The sequence below is a fragment of the Cheilinus undulatus genome, linkage group 7 (assembly GCF_018320785.1).
Source record: "Cheilinus undulatus linkage group 7, ASM1832078v1, whole genome shotgun sequence".
Classification (NCBI taxonomy): Eukaryota; Metazoa; Chordata; class Actinopteri; order Labriformes; family Labridae; genus Cheilinus; species Cheilinus undulatus.
In genome coordinates, this window is record NC_054871.1 from 11,639,437 (window position 1) to 11,658,944 (window position 19,508).

Below are 19,508 nucleotides of genomic sequence, written 5' to 3' on the forward strand. Positions count from 1 at the left end.
CATGGCCACAAAACGTCACTTCACTTGAAACTGCAGGGTCCTTTGTTTAAAAAAGCACACACATTGCCGGCTGTGGTTTGTGTAAAACAACCACACAGATTGTGCCGGGTTTCCCTCTCCAGCCACTTGTTTGTGTCAGAGGTCTGGACAGGACGAGAGCAACAAAGGAAAGTGCTCTTTATATGTAAGCCACTAAACCAGGCTGCCTGTCCTGACGCTGCTCTCTCCTCCCAGAGGACCTCGGGACTGTAAATGAACATGTGACTGAGTGCATGTGACAGATTTAGTGTGCATGGAGATGAAATGAGCTGAGCATTACCTTAACACTCTCTGGAAACTCCTGCGATGTGCAGTGCAGCAGCACATGTCCTTTATTTGGCAGGTTCATGTAAATGCAGTTTGCAGCGAGGTCATCAGGCACGGTCAGTTTGTCATAGCGATGGTCGCTCATCTGCTGCATGATCTAGAGAGACAGTGAGATGAATAAACAGCAGGCTTTGGGAAAGCACATAACTTCCAGACAGATATTTAGACACTTTTAATCAAACACAAGACCAAAATACCAAAGAACCACAGCTTTTCTAGGCCAAACCGCTCTCAGGGTCTGGGGGGGCTTAATGGAGAACACAGGAGCACACAGACATTCTTGCTCTGCAGATGTCATGTTATTTATGTAATCTGAAGGAGGTGAAGGTGGAAGAGGCAGCAGGGGGAGGGGAGGCGAGGCTGAGAAGACGCCCATGTTGCCAAATGGAAGTCGGGGGGAGTTTGAGGATGTTATGACCAGAGGAGAGACAGGTGCCTCTTAATGTTTATGAGCAGAACATCTGCGGACGGATACCTCCGAGACGAGCAGCGGGAGGGGAGGTGGAAATGTGTTAAAAAAAAAAGAGTCAACATTCAGGAAAGGTATTTTTGGAAGTCATTTTCACCAGATATAGACTGACTCTGTCCAATTTTCTACAGTGATTTTCATTCTTTACACTTTTTATCATCAAGTTTGGGCTGTTGGAAGAAAATACTCATGATGAAACTATTTATTGTCACAGTTTTTCAATTTATCCTTAAATCAGACTAGACACTTTTCACACAGTTTAAAGAACAGCCTTCCAAGTTTTCTTCAAGAATCCCATTCACAGCCATGGGTTGAACATAAAGCCTATTCACCTTGACCTTTGAACTTCAAAATGTAATCACTTCACTGTGAGTCAGACGCAACATTTGTGCTAAGTGTTTTTGACATATCACAGTGCTTAAAAAAAGTATTCAACCATCAAACATGATCAATAAAATTTAGATTTTTTTTAACCAAAAAATACAAAAAAAAAAAAATCCCCTTAATTTCAAATTGAAAACAGATTTCTACAAAGCAATATCACTTAAACAAAAATTTGTAATGTAAAATAAGTGACTGCATAAATATTCTCCCCCTTTAAAATGATCTAATTCAACAGAGGTCCGTCCAAATGGTGCTTAGTGAAATGGGGATCACCTGAGTGCAATGGATGTCTCAAGTGATTGTAGTATAAAGACACCTGTGTCTGGAAGGTTCAGTTACAGGTTAATCAGTATTACTGGCTACCATTACACCATGAAGACAAAAGAACAATCCAGGCAACTCAGAGAAAAGATGATTGAAAAGGAAGTAAGTCAGGGAATGGATACAGAAAAAAACATTTCAAGGTACTGAACATCCCTCCGAGTTCAGTAAAATCCATCACCAAGAGATGGAAGGAATTTGGCAAATCTGCCTACATTAGGCCATCCTCACAAACTGAGTGAAAATGCAGGAAGGAGAGAGAGAGACCATCAGACACCTATGACTACTCTGGAGGAGCTTCAAGCTTCAGCAGCTGAGATGGGAGAGACTCTGCATACAACAACTGTTCTTCACCAGCCAAAGCTTTATGGGAGAGAGGCAAAGAGAAAGCCACTGTAGAAGAAAACTTGGATTAAATCCGGACTAGAGTTCATCAAAAGGCATGTGGGAGACTCCATGGTCAAGTGGAAGAAAGTTCTTGGGTCTGATGTGACCAAAATGGTGCTTTTTGGCAATCAGACAAGACACTATTTTGGCAGATAACAAACACTGCACAGCACCACAAACACACCACCCCCACTGTGAAGTACAGTGGTGAAGGCATCATGCCGTGGGGATGCTTCTAGGCAGCCAGCCCTGGAACTCTTGTAAAGGTGAAATGTAAAATAAATGTGGAAAAATATAAGAAAATCCCGGAGGACAATTTTATTCACTCTGCAAGAGAACTATGGCTTAGGAGAAGATTTATTTTCCAGAAAGACAATGACCCAAAGCCTACGGGAAAAATCTACAGAAATGGTTATAAAGACAAGGCAAATGTTCTGGAGTCAAAGCCAAGACCTCAATCCAATTGAGAATTTGTGACTGGACTTAAAGAGGGCTGTTCATGCCTGATCCCTGTGCAACCTAACAGAGTTTAAACAGTTTTGCAAAAAAGAATGGAGTAAAATTGCAGTGTCCAGATGTGCACGCCTGGTTGAGACCTATCCACACACTCAGTGCTATGATTGCAGCCAAAGGTGCAGCTACTAAATACTGACTTGAAGGGGGTAAATATTTACACAGTCACTTATTTTACATGAAGTATTTTTATTAATTGATGTTAACTTTGCAGAAATCTGTTTTCACTGTGACAATAAAGAGGGTGTTTTTGTGAAATAAAAATCTAAATTAAATCAATAAAAGGGTAAAACATCTATGTGGGTGAACACCTTTTGTAGGCACAGTATCCTGAGCAGGGCAGGGCAGAGTGCTAGGTGGTGCTTCAGGCACATGCTGGAGACAGACCTGAACGTGTGCAGTGAAACTGCAGAGATTAACTTGAAAGGAAGCTGCATGTCATGTGCAGATAACTGCAGACAGGGTATGTGCAATTTGAGTGTGAGGCTTTTAGGGGCAACATTTTTATGTTGAGAGGGACTTCAAGAAAAAAAATCTGTGCTTCTTCAGGTTCTTTAAGTCTTTTCTACAGCCATCTAGCCACTTAACAAAGTGAATGCAGACATCAGCAGCAGATTCCATGCAGACAGTGGCTGAGACCGTTAACCCACTTGGTGGAAACTGAGCAGAAAACAGTGTTCATTCATGGCATCTAAACAACAACATTTGAAGCTATGACCTTGAGCGGTAGTCAGCGTGGCATTTTGAAAGGCTTAGCAAATGATAAGCAGCCTATAGCTCAATACAAAAAGCTAAATTATGGAAAAAGAAATGTGAACACAGTCAATAAAATCTATTCAATGCTATCTTTGTGATGACACTGCAGCCAAAACGAGTGACGTCTGCATGACGCACGTTTAACATAGGAGGAGTGGCTGTGACTACATGTGATGATATTCGACCAAGAGTGGAAATTTTGTGGTTTAGGGAGACAATGAGCTTGTTTTTAGCTGAAGCTGTTTTCATTTCACTTCCCACTAAATAGCTGCAGGGAGGAGCAGGACCGTCACTGGGAAAGACCTCTGTCTGTTGGAGTTGTGTACTTGGATTTAGAGAAACTGAAGTAATTCTGTCATTTAAATCTCTTTTGCCAACTGGTCCAACCCAACAGTGAGTGTGCTGTTGTGATTACTCTGTAAAGGCTTTCCTGGGAAAATCTATCTGTCACACAGGAAGTGACACATTTTATGTGTTTGGCAGCAACAACACTGCCTGGTTGGAATAAATAGGAGAACAATTGTGTGGTGAGAATGAGCATTAAATCCCATGGTTAATAGGAAAGAAATAGTCACAAGACTTGACTTGGTAAATGCAGCAGTGATCTGTGGGAGGAACTTTGAAGGAAAACACAATAATGAAGCAACAATCTTAAAAACAAAGAATAAGAAGAAAAACAGCTTCTTATCAGTAAAACAGGTCAGTTTATTCAAGCAATAACTATTTTTGATGTATAAAGAGTAAATCAGAGCTCCCTATAAGTGACTGGCCATGCAAAATAAGTCAACTTAGCTTCATTGGCACTGCCTGGCTTCCCATTTCTGCACAGGGCTGCAGGGTGGAGCACAAGCAGTGCATGTGCATAAATCTGTGTAACCCAGCCAGACACATTCCCAGGTCACATGTGCGTGTGTAAGGTGACTGCAGCAGCCCCTAAAATGAAAACACTGTCCATGTGCGTGACCGCCAACATCGCCTCTCGCACACACGGGGGATTAAGAGAGGTAGAGTAAACGCTGACTGACTCCACCAAAGATCACAGAGGGTCCTGCTTCACTCTATGTTTCTCAAACATCTGATTTCCCCTATAAAAGTGGAGGGAAAAAACTGTTCAGGATGTAAGGAAAATGTCTGCGTGTAAAGTTCTGATCCATGAAATGCAATTAAATCCTCAGAAATTCACCTGACTAATGGAACAGTTGGGTTTCTGTTCATCGTCAGCAGTGCAGACGGTCAATAAAAGGTCAGGATACAAGCGTATGGATTTGTGATTTTTAAGCTGTTTTAATTTATTTAAACCTTAGGGCTCAAATAGAGAATGTAATCTTTGATTCTGCATATCTAAAGCATCAGATTTGTGCATCTTCAAGCTCTTATGTCTTCAACATAGACCAGCATCTCAGCAGCAACAGTTTCCTTCTGGACTATGGCCATGCTTGTTAAATGTGCAGCAGACTGTGTACAGTCATAGCTGCTGAACAAAATATTTACTGGAAGGAAACAGAACCCTCCCTGCACAATGACAATCTTGACCACTCACTACAGAAATGCAGACATTTTACCAGACCTGAGGCTGTCCATCGCGGTCATCAGCATAATCCATCTGGTATGAATATGTATAATCCTCATTGCTGGGAAGCCTTTAAAACTTTTACAGTATCTCTTCTCACTGATGAACAACAGCAGCATGTAGAAGACAAATCCTACCGGAGGCTGCTTCCAAGCCCAGAGGGGAAATGAAACTCAAATGGTTTCCTGTTAATGCACAGTAAATGTTTGTGTTAATGCTGCTTCACACTCAGTTCACAGAACTGATTTATATAGAGGCTTTACAGCTTCACCCTGAGAATATGGGAACTGATCGAAGAATAAGAGGAGGGGATGATTCAAGGAAACACTGATAATGTTGAAAAAAACCTTTTGGAGTGCCTTCACATATAATGTGTGTTTTTCTTAGTGTCTTGTGCATTATCTAGCAAAAATGTGGGTATAATTTTCATATTCTGTTTCTGCAACTGTGCAACTCAGTAGCTGAATCAGAGTCTTGCTTGGTAAGGAAACTTAAAATCTAGATGTAAATCTAGTTTAAATTTGTTATTGGGATATATCTGCCTTAACTCACAGAAGACAGTGGGCAGAGTCAGACACAGGAATGAGAAAGTTGGGGATGACATGCAGGAAAGGAGCCACAGGCCAAACTCGAAACCCCTGCCATCCTCATACACAGGGCATGGCCTAATCACTAGGCCCCATCAGCAAGGACACTTAACACCCAAATACCATTTAAAGCTCTTACATGTTATATAACAGGGTCTCAACCTGACTGTGGGAGGCGACAAAAACAAGAGGAGTAGGGATGGGTGATAATTAAAGTGAATTTAAAATTACAAAAATTAGTAAATTAATTATTGTACAACAGTATGAATGAATGAAGCCTAGCAAAATCAGAAGATCGAGTCCGGCATGGGTGCGGCTAAGTGAGAGCATGGGATGAAGTGGAAGCCAGCTTTTATACACTGGGTGGAGGGACTGGGCCCAGGTGCTCCACATCAGATAGCTTCAAAGAACCTTGGAAAAAAGACACTTGTGAACCACACTAAACAAACAGGAACACATTTCAAAAGGGATTTAAACCAAATGATCTGGTTTCAATGGATTCTCTTTTTAGACTTTTCTAAATGCATTTAGCCTACCTGTAGAGGAGGCCAGTAGCTAGCCTTGGAAAAGGAAAGAGATGGCAGGGATCCACATAGGGGAAAAGGAATAGGCCAGACTTGAACCTGGGCTGCCCATGTGCAACGTTTGTGATCTAACTGCTCAGCCATCTGCCCCTCATTGGATGCTTTTAAATGAATTGAAGGCAGACACATCTGGCTCCAGATTTGCCTGATTTACTTATGACTGCAGTCAAGTTTGATGTTATTTGATGGTTAAATATTTTACTCTGTGGTGCTACGGAAGTCTGACTACTCAAAGCAACACATCAACATGTGACTGCAGGAGCTGGAGCTTGAGCTCCTGACCTTTCTCCCAAGAGAGGACTGTCTACCAACTGAGCCAACAAGACAGTCACCCTACATAAGTCTACATTTGTTCTAAAGTAAGGCAATATAGTGTTCGAAGATTTTGCCGCAAAGTCACAAGTATATTTAACCTCATACATCATGTCAGTATTAACATAACCAAACAGAAAATTTTGCTTTGTAATGTTACCGTAAATTAGCTGATCTCCCACCAACCTCAGCTTGCTGATCATGTCATATTTTAGACTTAGTCTCAGTATTTTTGTTCTTTGGCAATCAAACACCACTCTGTGGTGTATGTTACCTGTAGCCAAAGAATGTAGTTAAGGCCAGCCAAACTAAGAACTACCTACATTAACTTACATTAGCTTGCCTTGTTTTTCTAAGTGACCTTAAAAACATTGTAACAGACTTGGGTTGTATGGAGAAGGCAAATTGTGTATGAACTAAAAGAGGTGAAAGCAAAGGCCTGAGTGCAGAGCAAGAACCCATCCTCTATTACTGAGCTCTGTAAACGGATATCTTTTATGAATTGCAAGCTTGAAAAAACAATGACAAGCACACAGAAGTAGGCAGTCATGGAAGGATGTTTTCCCTTTTTGGGAAAATCAGCTGGTGCTCCCAGAGGCTGAATCATCACCACAGAGGATGGTGGATGGTTTTTAAAAAATGCAAGACTCATTCTCTCAGAATGCACAACAGGAAGCTATTCCAGCCTGTGGAAATCAAACTGTACGACTCCTACCTCTGAGAGTTGCACACCTATGGACCTTGGCTTGTGTATCACTTCCAGAAGCTATATGCCCAATTCATTGTCTATCATTTATGTCAAACTGTTGATGCACACATCTTTAGTTTGGATACTTGTATCTGTACATGTAAATGTTAAGGCTTTGCTCCATTTTCTTATTGTACTTGTTGCTATACTCATTAATGTCACCTATTTATTTTTATATATTTTTTGTATTTAATTGTGCATTTAATAGACAATTTTTCAATCTCCTGTATCTTCATGCTGATATCCATCCACATATTTATCCATTCATTATGTACACTGCTTATCCCTTTTGGGGTTTCCTGTTGATATCTCAATATTCTGTGTAGAAGCAATTTTAACACCCAAATAACCCCTGGAGATATATCTCATCCTGCTTCTGAAATTGCTTAATATAAAACATGCTGGTTTTGTGGCACATGGCTTGACAACTGGCTGCATTTTTGTCATGCAATATAGCTGATTTTGTGTTGTAACTCAAATGCTCTCTCTCTGCTTCATCCAAGAACAAATTCCAAGTGGGATCAATAAAATGTATAATAGTATGGTATGGTATGGTACGGGATGGGATGGTATGGTATAACATGGCATGATGTGGCATGGTATCGCTTGATTTGGTATGGTCAGTATGGTGTATGGTATTGCATGGTATGGTATGGTATGGTACGGTATGGTACGGTATGGTACAGTATGTGATGGTATGGCATTGCATGATTTAGTTTGACATGGTATGGTATGGGATGGCATGGTATCGCATGATTTGGTATGGTCAGTGTGGCATGGCATGGCATGGTACAGTACGGTACGGTATGGTATGGCACGGCAAGGTACAGTACAGTACGGCATGGCACGGTATGGTATGGTATTGTATGGTATGGTATGGTATGGTACGGTACGGTATGGTATGGTATGGCATGGCATGTTATGGCATATTATGGGATGATTAAGTGTGCCATGGAACAAAAGGCAGGATTTAGCGTTACATGAAAAGTATGATATCATGTGATATCTATGCTATTATAAAGTACATGTATGATTAGTTAGTAAGTCTACAATGTTCCTTTGTAGCTTCATTAGCTTGGTAAATAAATGAACTCTTATCCCATAATGGTGTAACACAATCACAAACTAGTGAATGAGCAAACATTTTTGAGAGAATTCGACATTAACCAATACCCTACTCCAATATCCAACCACTTTTCCCAATATGGTCACTTCTGGCTCTGGGAGGCAATATAGTGATGGCTAATGACGTATTTGAGGCCTGAAAGGCCAATTGACAAACCCAAGGGTGATGTCACAGTGGCTAAATCAATATTTAATTCAATGACTTGCACAAACCCATGACATAAAGGCAAAACCTTTTCTGGTAGAAAGTTATGACTTCATGAACCAAACAGGGTTGAGTTAAGAGAGACTGGTGAGCTGGAGAGTTCCCTGTGAGTTCTGAGACAGGGAGGGAGCTGTGTGAGAGAGAACAGGGAGTGGGTGCAGCAGCCTCTGACAGAGCTTGTATTTCTGTATGATGACTTCATGAGTGAGGCTTGGCAGGCAGTGACAGCGGGCAGATGGATGACGAAATCCATCCGGTCAACGTGTCTCCTCATCTTTGGGTGAGCTAAACACAGATGGGAGACTACACATGGCCTAAATATATACAAGTTATGAGCACTGAGGCTTGCTGTGAGATAAATTTATTTAGGGAAATCCCAGAAGCGATGGTGTCAAACTACAAGCAGAGCATGTCAGGTCCTCATTTAACTTTCAAGAAATATCCTATAACAGCAACTCCCTAAAGACGATGAATTAGCCCGGCTCCAACTTTAATTTGAGCAAAGTGTCTCCACCAGAGGGTACACAGGCACAGAGCTGTAAGAGCTGCATCCTAATCCAAAACGAGCCCCTTTTTAAATCATTAAAACCAGCATTCATGAGATCTCACTCCCCCCACAAAGAGAACATTACCTAATTACAAATACAGGGTCGTTAAAACGTGCTTTAAAACAGGAGCTAATTGCTGCAGGAGAGGGTGACGTAAGCTGTAATTAGAAAGCGAGCAGCCTGTCATTAAGTCTCGCTGACGGCCACTCCTCGCTCCAGTGGCTAATTACTGGGGTGATCAAACAAGTAGGATTCTTAATGAGTCGATGCTGGAATACAAAATCAATTAGCGCGTGTTTATTCATAGATTCCTGGAGTCCATGTGTAAACTTCAGGGATGCAAACACACTAATCAAACCGTCAATCTGACCTTGTGCTACTGCTGAATACTGCTTTATTAGGATGTGCTATCAGACAGATTGGTTTTAATTGCCCTTGAGATACTCTGAGTTTTACTTAATCTAAAGTTATCTTTTACAGGATTTCCCCAGTAGGTGGAGATATAACACTGGAAGGTGTTTGAAAGGCTCTGCCAAATGAGGATCTGTCAAAGCCAGGGGTGTTTTTCTTGTGTTGACTCTTCATACTTATGTAATTAGTTACATTACATATTCCACCACATTTCACTCATGTGTGCATTCAAAAAAACTTCACTCACAGCTGCACGTGTTGATGTTTGGGGCTTTTAGGGATAATTCCATCACAGGGATGGGCTGAGATTTATCTCTCCCTTTGTGAAGATCTGTCTCTGTCAGGGTGTGAGCCGCCTCTTCTTCATCTTCATGTCAAGTCACCCTACGTCCCCTGGGTTTGTTGTTTTCTTGCAATGGAGCTTGATCGATTCCTTTTATGCAGTAATGAGCTCAAGCTGTTTGATGGCAGGACAATACCTTGGGAATTGAAGCTGGAGTGCGAGCGCCAGGGGCAATCCCCTCAGATTAGGAGAGAATATGAATTAATGAGGGAGGATTAAGGTGACAGGTGGTTTCGATGTGCCTGCAAGAGGAGCAGCGATCCAGCTGCAGAAGAGAGTGAGTCTGCTCTGAATCAACATGTGTGATGTCCTGTCTTGTATTGTTTTTCTTGCTGAATACTTTGCAGAACGGGAGAGAGAAAAAAAAAGCACGGGGCTGTTCATACCAACATAAAGCCAAAAGTAAACCAGAGAGTTAAAAAGAAAGAATCAGCTGCGTCAACGTGCGTCATAGTTAGAAAAACAATGCCGCTACATTGATTCAGAGGTATCTATGGCTACAGCTGGGGGAAGCATAGCAATAGGATGATGCTTTTACAGCACATACAACACACACATATTACAGTATGTGACAGGCTTCATACTTTGAGGGCTTTCTGTGCAGGTTCACTGGAGCCGATGACAATGAGGCCAGGTCCCCCCATACTGCAGAAGCTCTTCAGGTGCAGACCTTCCAGGACAGGCACGGTGGACACAGCATAGTCCTGAAAAACATGGAATATGAATGAAAACACAATATGTTGTGATCTGCAATGACAATCAATGCAAACATCAATCAATTAAAAAATGATACCATCACATCAGTAGAAAGTCAAAACACTGATCAACATCACTGGTCCCTGGACCCACTAGGGGGATGCCAAGAATCTCAGGAGGGGCATTAAGCTTTGTTTGCTCTGAGGTAATCAAATTAGATTCGCAAATACTAACTACAATCATGACAAAACAATTATCAAATAGTTTATACAGAGGCCTTCTGGTAAGAAAAACATGTTTTGGCTTTATAAAAAGGAACAATAAAAACAAGAAATATTGATTTTTGACAACATATCTCTTAGGGGGAGGGGGGGCTTTAATTAGCTAATTAAATGGAGGCACCAAGAAAAAAACCTTGGGGACCACTGATCGACATCATCAAGATACACCTTTATTTTGAAATTTCAACCATATGCTTGTTTCACAGTTTCCAAAAAGCTGTGAGTTGTATGGAACTTTACAATTTTAATATATTGTGTAGACTTTGCACATTAGAAGTGTTGTTGTTCTGTATTTTTGCACGTTACCTGCCAAGGGACTGCCGGTATAAAGTAGCAGTTGTGCCAACCCTGGCATGTTTACATTTTTATTTTGTACTTATGTTCATTGATGAGCTCTGTCCCTTTAAAATAAATAAATAAATAACTCTCTAACATGCTAGCAGTGGGCAGATAACTGCCACCTGCTGAGATAAGGAAATATGTTATTCACTTTTCTTGTGGAGAAACATTGTGTGGAAATAAATTATGTCATATAGTGTTGTATCATCATGTATGTATCATATCGTTTCCTATTGTATCATATAATACTGTATCATACAGTATCATATCATAGCGTATTGTAGAGTATTGGGCCATATCGTATCGTATCAGATTATATCATGTTATGTTGCATCATACCTTATCGTCTTGTGGTATATCATATCAGTTCATCATACTGTCATGTCTATGGTAACGTATCATATAGTATTGAGCCATATCATATCCTATTATATCATATCACGCCTTACAGTTCCGTACCATATCGTATCATATGGTACAGTATCATACAATATAACATCATACTGAATCACATCGTATTGGGCCTTATGGTGTTGTATCATACCATACCATACTGTATTGTATAGTATCATGTTCCTTTGTATAGTCTTGTGATGTATCATATCAGGTCATACTGATCGTATTCTGTCATATTGTATCGTATCATACAGTTCTGTATCATATAGTACCATAACATATATCATATGATATAGTATTGGGTCATATTGTGTCCTTTTTCTATCGTATCAAACTGTACAGTTACATGGCCTATTGTACCCTATTGAATTGCATCATATGGTACTATATTACATAGGATCATATCATATTGAACCATATAGTATTGGACAAAATTGTATCATACCAATTGTATCGTATAGCTTTTCACTGCATCACATTGTGTCATTTTGTATTCTATCATGTTGTATTGTACTGTATTATATGGCACTGTATCATCTGCCAAAGGGGGCCCAAAAGGGCGATACCATGAGGTATCGTTTCATATTGTATCTGTCATATCGTAATGTCTGTAATTGTATCATATTGTATAAACACAGGTGACTTACACCCCTGATTATAAGGTCTAAGAAGACAGGACACATTATAAAATATAGTTTCCACTACCAGCTCCTCTCTGGGTTGACACTTGTACTGGAACCACTTTTTGTACAACACTTTTTGAAGATAAATCCAGGATTCAGCTTCAAACATTCACCCATGTTTATTACTAGAAGGTCTATAATGATAGGGAAGAGAATACTTCTTATTGCATAAAAACATGAACATCATCCTAGTGATGTCCCCCATCAGTTTCTGTTGTGGACCTTAGAAGCTCCATCCATGGCAGTTGCCATAAATAATATGTTGTTTTAAACTAACTTCAGGTCAACCTAGTAACAGGACCAGAGTTGAGGTTGGCCTTATGTTTCCTCACTGACAGCGTTGATGTGTCTGCCCATCACTCAGATATGCCCCTGTATAACTCCTATCCTTCAAAAAATGAATACAGATGAGAAAAAAAAATCCCAGTGTGTTTCAATAAAGAATGGTTGATTCAGACCAAACTGGATTGTTGAATCAGGCTGTAGACGTGCATTTCTGGTGTAAAACGTAGACTTTATTAAATAAGTATGTATGCACTTTTGGTGCTTCTGCAACCAGTTACAAGTGGACACTTTAGGAACTAAAGTCTTTTCAACTTCCACATTGCCCGCATTCTTTAAAACTAATCATTTCTACACAGGAGTTCTTCAGTGTTTTCCTTATTTTTAGCCTAAACAGCTTTAGACTGACCCTTTTTCATTAAAATACCAGCTGAGACCCAGCAAAGAACTAACGCCATATTTGACGACTTATAGCCCAGTAAACCCCACTGAAACAACACCATTTAACTACTGACTTTGTTTTCATTTTATTTACTGGAATGGCAGGATTTCCTGCTTCGAGTTGATTGATTGAGCGTTTGGTACACAGCTTGTGACACTTGGACATACAGTAAGCCTTTTGAGGATTACATAAACCAGAGCAGAGTCCTACAGAGATTTGCGAGGCTGGAAATGATACAGAAATGTTATTTGAATTATGATAGGATATGAAACTCTACGCTCACTTTCCAAGACCTTTCCTTCCTGGATCTATGTAAAAACGTTGTTATGACCGCATAAATTCAGGCTTAGGCTTGAAAAAATAACTTCCATCTGACATCCATGTGTTTTCTTAATCACATAATATGTTTTGAATGTGCTTTTATAGCTTTAGATTATAAAAAATGAAGAATTACTGTGTACATTTTCCATCCTAGCATGCCATTTTGACATTTTCCATTCATTCATTTGTGTTAACACTTGTCAGGACAGTCTTTGTATGGCACCATTAGCTCAATTAAAGTGCAATAAGTCAATGGAAAATTGATTGTGACTTAAAACAGACAAGCACTTGGCAGGCCAGCATGTAAAACATGTAAATTACAGCATCCTTGATTTTTTTCCTTGGCGCTCATTGAGGAGGTACTAAAAGACAACTGGGAGTTATGTAATCTGAACTTTCTACTGTCTTTATCACAAACAGGAAGTTTTTCTTAGGAGTTTAAAATTAGCAAAGCAAGTCATACTTTATTTCTTATCAAGCTGAATCCAAGAGGAAATTAACGGAGAGACAAAACAGCTTTTACTGACACTGAGAGACCGATCTTTGCAGCATCTCGACCTGAGAGGACCCCGTCATTGGCCTTTAGATAACTTCTTCCCAAACCAGACATTCAATCAACTTCCCCATCTGTTCTGACCCCTGCAAACACCATAAAAAGAAGATATTCAACATCTGCACTCATTTGTTGAGTGATAAACAAACCTGGCAGCTAAATGAACTTTAATTTGATAATGAAAGGAAAAAACAACAGCAACAGGGGAAATCAATCTGATAAAAAACGGAAAAAACAATAATGGACGCACTAGGGATTTTTCCTAGTGTCGTTTCCCAGAGACGCATCATTACGGCCTTCTTATCAAAGATAACACAAAACACAGAGGAATCCAGGATGAGGAATTCAAACCAGATACAGATGGGAAGGTGGAAGCACAACAATGAGGGCCTTTCAGGTTACCATAATGTGCTGAACTCTTCATGCACCTCTGAACTTTCAAGTCAGGCTTTTGATATTCTCTCTCCGAGCAAATCCAAAGAGCAACACATACAAGTCTGCAGCGTGAAACAGCAAACAATGAAGATACAATCAGTCTGTGTTTGTGACCCTTACCATGAACCTGTTTGTGGGCTGCGTTCCTTAAATCCTCAGTTTGTCTGACGATGTTATTTCAGTGTTGTGGGTGTATTTTCTTCTGAATGGTGCGTCATCTGAGAGCAGTGATTGTTGAGGCTACGTGCCACGGTGCAGGAAAATGACTTAGAATGTGTAAATAAAGAAAATACCCTTCATCCTTCTTGTGAAGGTTTTGCATGGGTAGAAAGAGGGAATTCAATCAAAAAATACAGCCTGAAAATGTCCTTCAAAAACAATTCACTGTGGACAACACAGTGGCAATCTGAGCATGTTTGGCCAAGATAATTTCAGGCATTTTAACTCTATACAAGGTTTTTCAAGGACAGTTGCAGTTTGTATAATTTGACAGCCGCAGAGCTGTTATTTAAAGATGTGCTAACTGAATGATGCACAGAATTAAATAGTTTATAAAACCAGTGACGAGAGAAAGGATCCAAGGTTTAATAAGCATCATCATTTGCTTGTTAATCCCTGGCAAAGGTCTGAATCAATAGCTGATTAAAAATGGCACAAAGCCAGTGTGATCCCAATCAAGGGATCAGACCACTAATGGTCTTGAGACTCCGTGGAGCAGCATTGATCAATGATCTCACAGTGATACACTTCAGTCAAGCCTGCATCCTTATGTCTCCTGGCTAAATATCGGAGCACACTGAATTTCAGTGTTGTCATTTTGTTCATACATACATACATACATACATACATACATACATACATACATACATATATATATATATATATATATATATATATATATATATATATATATATATATATTTATTTATTTATTTATATATATATATACACACAGCTAAATATCATTTTTATCCTCTGAGCCCTAAGCTATACCCATGCTGTCTCTCCTGGACTTATTTTATTAAAAAGCTTGTAAAACATCAATGCTGTCGTGCATAGCCATGCTCTTAAAATCCTTTTTTTTTTCAGGGTAAAGTGGTTCTTTAAGAATGTGCAGCAGTGTCACTTGAATTTTGCAAAAGTTATGGGATTATAAAAACATAAGGAAATACTAAATGAGAACTAAAACTCAAAGATTTTTATGTATTACACACAGTTAGCAATAGTTGTGATGTTTTTTCTTGCAAAGACTTGTTCTCCCATCTCTCTGAGACCAAAATGTGAAAAAAAAAATCATTCTGTGACAAAAAGTCTTCAAAATCTTAACACTTTTAACAAAAAGTCCTTGCACAAAGCAGCTCCTGTCTGTAGTCACACAGAGGGACACATGACGGCCTCTCTGTGTCTCTTTCTCTCCAATCTGAGTCATTCAGGATCTCTGCTCCTAAGTCAGTGTACGCACTGTTTGGGAAAGCATGATGTGACGACTGAACAGCCTGCCACTGGTTGTCACAGCCCAGTCGCAATGCATTCTGGGAAACAGACAGACAATACAGTGGACGGCAATGATAAAATGGATAAAAAGACATTCAATATCAGAGATACTGGTGTGGAATTAATCTTGAAAGACCCTGGAAAATCACCTAAGTTCCAGCAATGCTAGAGAACATTCTGTAAGAGCTATAAAGGCATGGAAAGCATCAGCAGAACGACACAACAGAGGACAATCAGAAGAAAAAAAAGTAAGTGGCTACTTATGGTTCAAAAGTTATTTAACTATGAATCACATGTGTCTCTTCTTGTTGCATAAAACAAAATCAGTCTCAGGGGGTTAAAGACTTTTTACATCTACCAGTGTGACTTTAAGTTTACTAGATTTAATCAACAATAGCTTGGATTTTTATGTCTTAGTAGTTCACAACTATACTGTTTCAGTACATTCCAGCTGCCTTTTAGCAGTGATGGAGCCACACATTTCCCTCATGAGTGGCCAGAAACCAAAAAAGAGACAAAAAATTATGGTACTGTATGTAAATTTGCCCAATGGCTATAATCATAGCTCACTATAAATAAGGCTGCATGTCTGCTGACAGTTTATATTCACAACTGTTAGCTGTGAAGTTTGAAATGTAGACTTTTAAAAAGGTGATGAAATGCAAGCATTTTGATATAAGTTTAGTGACCTGCCTTGAGTTGGATAAAGAATCAGTTTATGCAAGTTCTGCATTTCAGCTCTAATGATAAGACCAGTGTATGTTTAATTCCGTGGGGTATTTATACTTCTGTTTATGCAATACAATGCCAATGTAGTCAACTGTTTTCTGAAATCAGCATCCTGAGCGCAGAAACACTCTCGGAGTTAGTTGGAGTTTTTTTGTTTGTTTGTTTGTTTATGTCACTGCACTTACAGCTGGCTGCACGGCAGCACATGGATAAGCACTGTTGCCTCACAGCAAGAAGATTCCTAGTTCAAATCCTTGTCTGTGGAGGTTGCACGTTCTTCCAGTGTTCTCTCCAAGTACTCCGACTTCTTTTAACAGACCAAAAAACATACTCATTATGTTAACTGGTGACTCTAACTGGTGGCCATTGTTTGTCTCTATATGTCAGCCCTGTGACTAGTGACAACTAGTCCAGGGTGTGCGTCGCATCTCACCCAATGACAGCTGGGATAGGCCCCAGCCCCCCAGGACCCCGAACGGGATAAGCAGTATAGAAAATGGATAGATAGATGTACTCACAGCACTCTCAGTTGGTAAGAGTTCAACTTTTGGAACTGCCCCATGCTTGTCAATGTCAGTTTTTCTTTACCAACCAATCGCCGTCAAGAAGGGCTGGTGCTTCTTATAAAAGCTCAGTCAACAATAATACAAGGGTACAATTTCCAGGTCTAGAGCTGCTGCTACTATTATGACAAGAGTCCTTTATGTTATGTTTGTTGTTGCTGATATTACCTAGCTTGGCATGACAGATAGACTGTTTCACATATCCATGGCAGGGGATATATTTCATATCCATCTGGACAACAGCCCATAAAATGGTTTTTCAAAAAGTAAAAAAACTCAGAGTGACTGAATGAACTTTGTGTCCCTTTCATTACAGGCTAGTCAGAACCAAAGATGTGACATGCAACGCCCATGCAACCCACCATTTTCATTGTTCACTGTAAGTGGAGCCAGTTTGTAAATTCTTTTTCTGAAGAAACCAGTCGGGAAAAGAGCAAAACACATTTTCTGCTGGGAAAAGCTTATGATGCATTTCTATGGTCTTTGTTCTTTTAATGAACTGTTGTCCTGTTTGATAAAACTGCATTTGCATCTATACTACTCTCTTCACTGGCTGCCATTTTTTACCGACTTGCACTTTCTCCTAAAATGATGCTTATTGGTTCTGCCATGCTCTAACCAGGAACAAGCATTTCAGCTTGAAGCATTCCAAGATGATAGAAATGGAATCTGGCCATTCCATCAGCTTTGCAAGGTTAAATATTTCCATGAATAAAGGAAAATACAAGGTACACATGTTGTGGAACAACAACTTCTGTTGATACAGGCCTTTAAACTCACCTTAAAGGCATCTGCTAGGATCTCGGCTCCTCTCTGATTGGTCCGTTTGGAAAGGCCGACAAAGAACTCTCGACCTGGAGGAAGAGTCAGAGACACTTGAATTAGTGCAAAAAACAATGACTTTACCTTAACACTTTAGTAAAAAAAAAAATGTATGTATTCCTGTAAGGAAGTTTGCAGCAGCTTCCTTCCAAGATCAACAGATATGTAAGGGATAAAGAGGAAAAATGTCTCCAAGAATACTCTTTCTTCAGTTGAAGTGTGCCAACAGCATTTTAAAACTTCTAGAATCTACAAAGTTTATAAATAAAAGACGAGCTAGTGGAGTCACTATACCATTGCAGTAGCTTAAAAATGCCTTTAAGGAAGCCAGCAGTGCTCAGTATGATGGCCACAAACAGACAGAGCTCTGAATGCCTGGTGAGCAGCAGCAGCAGCCCACTGAGCTCAGCGATGGGCTCTGAGAGTTGCTGCTGAGCTTCTACAAAATGAGACGTTAGCTGCGGCGCTGCCAACAGGAAATGTTTCTAACTCTGCCATGTGAAACCGATTTCAGCTGGAAGGGACGACAGCTCAAAGCCAGTGTCTAGAAACCCAATTAAGTGTACTTTTCTTCTTCTAGTGGCCTGCTCAGTGTAAAGAAGACACTGACCCACATTTTGACTCACCGCACGACTGTAACAGAATGTACAGAAATCTAATAAAGACCACTGTGCACTTGATTCTCCGCCAGTGACAATTTTTTAACACTCCCCTGAAAATGAGAGCCTTTGATTTGACCGTGAACTGTGGCATACAATGTTTGTGCTACAGATTTTATTCTCAAGGGAAATTCAGCTTAGTGAGCCGAGGCAGCGGGTCATCGAGGTCGCACAGAGGAATGTTTGTGTGGAGGATCCCGAAACACTCACACCCGTACCTGCAGTCACACGATGGTCTGAGTAAACTCTCTGTGAGCTAAAACTGCAGAGAGTCATGGCCTGCTACCTCACGTTTTTGGTTTCCATACAGTATTTTTGAGTTATTTTACATGAACATAAAGAAAATATTTTAATATTGAAGCACAGATAGACTGGGCAGCTTCATACAGTGATAAAAATACCTTAATTTATAGGGGATCAACCTGAGAGGGGAATGATTTTAACATTTTTTTAAAAGATTGATCTTTTATTGTCTTTTTATGTTTTCTTAAAGGACAGGGACACAGTATGAGGGAATGGAGATACAGGCTGGATTTGAACCCAGGCTGCCAACTTTAAGAACATGTTTTTCCACTGTCCAATATGCTTTCAGAAATATTCCTTAGTAAAGTAACTGATCAATATGGTGGGTTTTTCATAAATAAAGAGGATGGATAGCTATTATTCAATGATTTATGATGACAGGGTATATGTATATATGATAGTGATATCTGAAGCACTCCTGAAAGGAATTTCCTTAAACTTTGCACACTAACTTTGTAACAACAAGGTGCAATGAATCAAAATAAATTACTGACATTCTGAGATTTGGGATTATAAATGGTAATCATTTGACAGCCATAGTTTCTCAAATTGTACTACCACAGAAACCTCTCCAGTCCTCCTTCCTAACCTTCCACTGTTCTTTCACCATCCAGTATTTGTAAACCTAATGGAGGCTTATAACAACCAGGCAGTAGTTCTAGCGGGATTTCACATTAGGACCCCTGCTGGCTTGCTTTCACACTAGAAACACTGATCCATGCCTGGCCCACGTACTTATGTACTCAGTCTGATACAATAGGTAGAAGTGTGCACGTAGCTGGTTTGTGATTGAAGCTACCCTGGTAACTACACGGGTCATGACCTGAGTGAAGTTGTTTAAGTTTTAACCCTGCAAAAAAGCCCCTCCTGCCACTGCCTAA

The 19,508-nt window shown here is 40.0% G+C and overlaps 1 protein-coding gene across 2 annotated transcripts in view; it reads right to left on the reverse strand.

The window, feature by feature from the left end:
- The window catches only part of ddah1 (dimethylarginine dimethylaminohydrolase 1), a 149,178-nt gene that overhangs the window by 9,642 nt on the left and 120,028 nt on the right, over positions 1-19,508 (reverse strand). For both annotated transcript variants that reach the window (XM_041790924.1, XM_041790923.1), the window contains 3 exons: positions 17,624-17,697; positions 10,214-10,333; positions 320-463 (listed from right to left, as the gene is read on the reverse strand). In XM_041790924.1, the coding sequence (XP_041646858.1) occupies positions 320-463; positions 10,214-10,333; positions 17,624-17,697 (338 nt within the window). The remainder of the gene's footprint in view (positions 1-319; positions 464-10,213; positions 10,334-17,623; positions 17,698-19,508) is intronic.